This window comes from Panthera tigris, chromosome A2, assembly GCF_018350195.1.
Source record: "Panthera tigris isolate Pti1 chromosome A2, P.tigris_Pti1_mat1.1, whole genome shotgun sequence".
Classification (NCBI taxonomy): Eukaryota; Metazoa; Chordata; class Mammalia; order Carnivora; family Felidae; genus Panthera; species Panthera tigris.
Genome location: NC_056661.1, coordinates 156,134,908 through 156,142,212, shown reverse-complemented (window position 1 = coordinate 156,142,212; position 7,305 = coordinate 156,134,908). Strand labels below are relative to the sequence as shown.

The following is a 7,305-nucleotide window of genomic DNA, read 5'->3' as shown; positions in this document are numbered from 1 at the left end:
TGTAACTATTTAACTGAGAAGGTGTGGCCCTGAAAGACCAGGGAAAAAAGAGCTCTTCTTTAGGGGGGGGGATTTTATATGGTACATTTCACCATAAATTTGCATGGCAGGAAGGTAATCAGAAGCCAGGATATGCACTGATTTAAAGGCCATGCATAATCTTCTACCTCAAAATAAAAGACAACATTTGGAGGACCAGGACACAGAGCTTTAAGGAAGAAATAAGAATAAACGTATATGTGTTCCGTAGGATTTCTCATGACAAAGGAAGTTCTCTGTTTCCATGTGGACAAGAATACAGGCACACCTCAGGAGTCAGTCAGCTTTATTTCCCAAGCACACCAGTGCTCATGGTGACAACAACGATGACTATCTATGGGTTAAACATACTGGATTTTATTTAGCCAAGACCAGTTCAATTACAATCATCACGGACCATCCATCTTGCCTATAGCAGAACCAACCATAAACCTCTGGAAGAACACAGTTCTCAGACTGTGCTCTCTAAATTCCATATCCCATCAAAAGGAGCCAGTACTTCTTGGAGAAATAATTCCAATTATAATGCAAGAAAGGTAAAAGATGGGCCTGTGAAATTGTATCACACCAGAAATAAGGGAGCTGTTGAAGACACTAGTGTCATGTGGGGAAAAAACTAGGTAGCCAATTTGAATAGATTCTTTGGTAGCCAGAATAATGACCCCTAAAGATGCCCATGTCCTTCAGAACCTGTGAATGTTATTCATTCACATTCATATACAGAACCTGCCCTACGTGTTAAAAGGAAACAGTAGATGCATTTATATTAAGGATCCTCAAGTGGGGAGATCATCCTGGATAATCTGTGTGATCCCAGACAAGGATCTGTATGGGAGCAAGGAGAAAGGCTCAGAGTCAGGAGAGAGACATGTGAGGATAGAAGTACAATTAGAGTCGGAGAGAGGTTTGAAGGTGCTGTGCTGACCTTCAGGGTGGAAAAAGGAGGCATGAGCCAAGGACTGGAAGCTCCCTTAGGAAGATGGGACAAGCAAGAAGTCAGATTCTTCTCTAGCCCTCCAGAAAGGATACAGCCTCTGGACATCTAGATTTTGGCCTAGTGAAGCCCATTTCAGACTTCTGACCTCCAGAACTCTAAGATAATAATTTTGTGTTGTTTTAAGCTGCAAAACTTGTGATTTGTTACCAAAAGGAAGGACTCCCACTCAATAAATATGGGACTATTTGAACACCAATAGGGATAATAATTGCGACAAGTAATAATACAGCAAATAAGTTTACATTGATGAGTTCATCATGATTTTTTAAACATCTCTTTTGTTGTATTTTTAAAAAGTGGTAAAGAAAGGAAAAAATAAAAAATGTATCCTGCCTTCCTTTCTTCTACCAACTAGATCTCAGGAAGATAAAACAGTAATGAGGAGGAAGTCTCTATCTATAAGTATTACAAATACTAAAGAGAAAGGGATGATAGAATACCACCGCCTTGAAACCCCTAATAAATTAATGAAACTAGGTGAGTAGTTTTCTACTAGGGGTGATTTAGCCATCCCAGGGGACATTTGGTAATATCTGGAGATTTTTCTGTTGTCAAACTGGAAGTAGGTGGGGAGGGGGCACAATGGCCATTTAGTGGGTAGAGGTCAGGAATTTGAAAAATACCCTATAATGTACAGAATCGTCCCCACAAGAAATAACCATCTAGCCCAAAATGTCAATAGACATTAAGAAACCCTGCTATTGAGAAACCCTGAGCTAGGCAATTTAATAATTGCAGTAAACCCTAGAAAAGAGAAACTGAACACTGTGTCCTTCTTGACAGAAGTACATGCCACCATCTGAGAAATCTAGCCAGAAAACGAAATACATTTAAATCTGATCAAGCCTTCAGATCTAACAGGAGATACAAGGTCAATGGAACAAGCAAAACCACACTTAAAAAAATCCAAACTGCATTGAAATCCACCTGGGAAAAACAACATTGTTTTATTCAACAAATAATTCCAAGGGGAAAAAAGGAAATGTAGGGTGAACCTATAGATTAATCGAGTCTTCAGAGACATAGTAGAAAATGGCCACGTACGGATCTTACTTGGATTCTTTTGAACTATAATTTGTATACATATTTAGGGATTTGCTTGTTTTTTACAAAATACCTCAGTGATGTTTTTATGGTTATTAAATAATGAATAAGACTTTAATTCTCAGATATTTTTTAGGATCCAAATTTTTAAAAAGGTTTTATTTAATGGCCTTATTATTTAGAACATCATTTTATTTTGCCCCTGAATCAACAGTACTCTCCTCCCTTATACTAAGAATGATATTCACAAACAGCTACTAATGAAGAATGTCTGTTGTCTCAAAGCATTCACTTATATTAATTAATGAGAATTTAAATTTCTGAGAAAAGACAATCTTGAGGGGAAAAAAGTCTATAAAATGAAAAAGATAAAAGTAAAACTTAACACGTGGAATATAAAACTATACTCATCTGTTTCTACATATCTGAGAAGCCCGTTCTTAACATTTCTTCTTCCTGAAAAATGAAGATCTGGAAAACCCTTTAGGTGGTCCCAAACAAGCTAAGTTGCTGGAAGAGAGCAAAGGGCTCTTGGCTCTTCGCGGGGCTTGAACCCACGAACCATGAGGTCATGACTGAGCTGAAATCAACAGTGGGGTTCTTAATCAACTGAGCCACCCAGGCAACCCCCCACCCCTGTCTAATGTTTCCATAGTGATTGTGGAGCAAAACAAGACGTTCAGTTGATGCTCCTCCACTGAGGTACCTTCATCAGGCAGATGAGATGCTGTGAGCACATGTAGCAGGTCCAGCACAAAGCCATCTTAACAGCCTTGAGAGCATCTCTCTTCTTAGAACAGTGACTCACAGTTACTGGATGTGGCTTTATACGTCACACATTATTTTTAAGTGAGTCTAAAATATGAAAATGTTTTAGTTCCCAGTAGAAACACAATTACCTTGTACAAAATTTGGATAAATAAGAACCAGTGGTCCAAAGTAAGATCCATGATTAGGCCCATGATTACAAACAATATGACAAATCAAAGCAGTAAATGTTTTTCTTCTTATTACCCTCAGGCCATATGAATGGAGACTGAGAGAGTGTGGGAAGTTCTATTACAACAGTGCTTAACTCCACTGAACATGCTGCTGTGACATAAAAATATACCCACAGCCCACACCCCAACCCAACCTCCAGCCTCCTACCCAGCATCACCAGTACATGTGTCAGCATCTCCTTGCTGGTTGCCAGGGCAATGCAGGTGATGCCTGCCATATCTGAATTAAGTGGGAGAAAACACAGGCAAAGCTCTTTTCTCTAGCTAATGCTCAGGATTCATCAAGTTGCCAGTTTTGACGTTAATCCAGATAACTGCCCTAGTAGTTTCTGCCAGGCACCCTTCACCTCCTTATTCCTTACACTATAAATCATAGGGTTCAACATGGGTGTCAAAATGGCATAGAAGAGAGAGGTCAACTTCTCCTGAAGAATAGAGGGGCTGGAGCGGGGCTGGATGTAAGTGAAAATGGCCATGCCATAGCACAAGACGACCACTGTGAGGTGAGATGCACAGGTGTGGAAGGCTTTCTTTCTTCCCTCTGTGGACTGGATCTTCAGGATGGTGGAGATGATCTGGATGTAGGACAAGAGGACCAGGCAGAAGGGTGTCATCAGCAGAACGATGCTAGAAACCATGATTATGATCTCATTGGAGGAGGTGTCCACACAGGCCAGTCTGACCACAGCTAGGAGTTCACAGGATATGTGATCGATATACTTGTTTGTGCACATGGGCAGCTGAAAGGTGATGATGGTCTGCATGAGAGAGTTGAGAGAACCACTGACCCAGGATGTGATGGCCAACCTGGTACAGAGCCCTCCATGCATGATGACCGAGTATCGCAGGGGGTCGCACACAGCCACATAGCGGTCGTAGGCCATCACTGCCAGTAGAACAAACTCAATCCCACCCAAGCCCAAGGAGAAAAATAACTGGGCTGCACAGCTCACAAACGGGATTGCTTTATGTTCTATTAGAAGATGCACCAACATCTGGGGGACGATGCTTGTGGCATAAGAGACATCAACAAGGGAGAGGTTGGTGAGAAAGAAGTACATGGGAGTGTGGAGTCGGCTGTCCAGTCTGATCAGAAGAACAATGAAAAAGTTCCCCAGCACTGTCACCATATATATGATCAAGAAGAGGACAAAGAGGGAGACCCGTGTGTCCCAGTCACTGGACAGGCCAAGGAGTATGAACTCTCTCACATAAGTCTGGTTACCCATTCCCATTTAAAAATGTGAAGATTGTTAATCTGCAAAGAGAGTCAGAAACAAGAGAAGTGGTTGAATCAAAGAATTATAAAAATGACTTTTTATGAGTTCATTTTATATACAATTGGCTAGCTTTAATCAGATGTTTAAGACCATTTGTGGGCCAAGATGATAGGCTTTATTCCAACATATATCTATTCTGTACCAGAGGCAGCCCAGCACCTTAAAAGGACATGAGACGGTCTCAGGAAGACCCAGTTAAATCCTGGAGATAATGCACTGCAATTTTAGGAGCTCACATCTTTGCCAACTAACCTCAGATTGAGAGTGAGGGGAGTTTGGTAGGTGATAGTAGTAGGTAAAATGATAATGAAAAAAAATCTGGTTGAAAACTTACAAACACTACCTTAAATATGTCAACTAGGCTCATCATGATAAAATGGATAAATCTATTACAAGAGGCAGGAACTCACTCTTTGGGAAGAATCAGGGACTGTGGAAAGATCTAGAACTAGAGAAACCAGGTTTGTAATATGGTTTTATTTAGCAGCTTTGTTATTGTGGCTTAGGAACAAAATTTTATGTACAAAAAAGGATAATATTATGCAACCCTCAAGTACTTTCAAGCTGAAATGTAGGTAACTTTGGAGAAAGTACTTTATGGACTGTACTGGTAATAGAAGTTCGATAGTAGTCTGAATATTAGTAGTAACATAACCTCTGCCTTGGAGTAGATAGAATAGCAAACAGGATTTTCCCATGTATAACCTCCACAAACTCAGATATAAATGAAACTGGAGGCATTCTTTAATAGAACTGAGGGCTTTGGGATGATTGGTCACCCTGAGGACCTGGGAACACTTTGTTCTTTTTTATAGCCTTGATCTCTTCAGTCTTCAGTGAGATCAGAAAGGAAAGGTAATTGTGATCATATCTTGTTCTTTTTGTTTTTCTCTTTTTATTTTGATATTCTTAAGATTCTACCTCTGCATATGGGCTCAAAATAAAGGAAATGAGAGTATGGATATTTGGCTTTCTATTTACAAGGCAGAAAGGGAAGCAAATGTTCATCATTGACCAGGGCAGAGTAGAATATATGCACAAATATACATAGATGTATGCTGAAATGGAGTTTCTTTCGTGTTTTCTTTCATCCCAGAAGAGTTCTTTAAGTAGAACTACATGTTACAATATCAACTTTGAACATTAAACAGAAACTGTTCAAATTTTTTTAAAGTTTCTTATAGGATTGATTCATGCTCATTATGACTCCATGTCTGTCCATCCCCTAACTTTCCTTTCCTTGTGGTATACAAAATAAGAGAAAGTAAAGGATAAGGGCAGTAAGAGGACATGAAGGCAGAAGCAGAACCCATAAGCGTCTTGCCAGGGTCTGTGAGCAGAGAGGAGAAAGGCAAGACTTTCTATGCCTCTACTCTTACCTGATAAAGGAAGAAACAAAATAAGCAGTTCTCCAAATGCCCATCTCTTTCATGCTTCAGCCACATACATTTTTATAAACTCTGCTGGCATCTTCCTCTAACCCTGATCTGCCTTTCAACTCCTCTATCATGATCCTTCCACCACCACCCCTCACTTTACTTTCCTTCCATCATGGTCAGACCAAAACAACATCTACTTACCTCAAAGGTGACATTCAGATTTAATTCTAAAACCTCAAGAAAAAAATCTGTTCACTAATGTTGGATTTGAACAAACCTGCAACAGAAAGTAGACATTTCTTTTTCCATTCATTTGGCAAACATTTGTGAAGTGCCATTGCTGCTAGATGCTGGGATTTCAAAGTGAATAGTATGTTTCCCTACACTTAGAGCTCATGTGGATGAAAAAGACACAGAACAGATGGTCATCACATCACTGCCCTCCCACCATTGCAATTACAAGCTGCCTGGAGAACAAGCCAGCCCATGACTCACTCTGCTCCTCTCGCCCACCCTGCACATCTCTCTACTACAGTCCTTGTCTCGTGACAAATGAGTGATCTGCTCTGAATCCATTCTCTTTTGCTTCCTGGGACCTGAAGCAAGCCACCCAGATACCCCTGAGCCTCATGGTTCTTCAATGGCACAATGTGGATAATACTGGCCAACTAAAAGGAGCTGAAGATCCAATATTCCTATACTAATGACTGAATCAGGGCAGATATCCATTATTTGGTTTTAATAGTGGATCTAACCTTTGATTTTATACTCTGTATCTCTTTCATCTATCTCTTTCAAAGAAGATCTTATTCCTTCATTTATTCCCTCTCTTTGCCAGCCAGGGGTTTCTCCTGCTCCTCACTGACCACTTTTCCCTCATTAAAAAAAACATACAACCTCTCAATATGGGGAGAGAAACCTTTGCTATTTATTCTAATTATTTCCTCTTTCACATCCAGAGTTCTCAAATGATTGCTATCCACTGCTGTCACTATTTCCTCATAACATTCATCCTTTAAGCCATCAAAATGTGGTTTTCACCTTTACTAAGCCATAGAAATTATACTCTTAAAAACCACTGGTGGCCAAATACATGGGCTTTCATGTGATTTTCGCTGTTTAACTTGTAACAGCATCAACTATTTTGCTGCTTCAAACTCTTGACTCTTGACTCTATCCTGTGCTTGCCTCTGATCTGTTATCTCTCATCTGCATTCTTGGGGGATTTCTCCAAACTTTCCCACTCCACTGCTGTGAGAGTCTGGTCAGTTCTGTGCTCACCAACTGGACTGTTCTGTTTTTTCCCCCTGAAGGGATTGTAATTTCTAACTAAAATAATTGTGATCAACTGTGTGCAGTTCAGCCTCAGTGCTACATTTATCTCCTGGACTCCCCTCTGGAAGGTCCAGATGCTTTCCCCAAAGGCATAATGCACATCTTATAAATGTCTCACCAAGGCCTCCACTCATCTCCCCCTACACAGGATCCCTCCTGATGCCCTCATTTCTGTCAGTGCAGCAAAAGTTCTCCCACTCCCCAAACACATTCTTGCTGGACTTTTCCCT

The 7,305-nt window shown here is 40.4% G+C and overlaps 1 protein-coding gene across 1 annotated transcript; it reads right to left on the bottom strand.

Moving 5' to 3' along the window:
- Positions 1-3,362: 3,362 nt before the first annotated feature.
- Positions 3,363-4,316, bottom strand: LOC102952385 (olfactory receptor-like protein OLF3). The gene has a single exon (XM_007090851.2). The coding sequence runs from the start codon at positions 4,314-4,316 to the stop codon at positions 3,363-3,365; it is 954 nt and encodes a 317-aa protein (XP_007090913.1).
- Positions 4,317-7,305: the final 2,989 nt, after the last annotated feature.

Bases quoted from the DNA above. Each gene is read 5' to 3' on its own strand.
- LOC102952385 (XM_007090851.2), bottom strand. From the start codon at position 4,316: ATGGGAATGGGTAACCAGACTTATGTGAGAGAGTTCATACTCCTTGGC.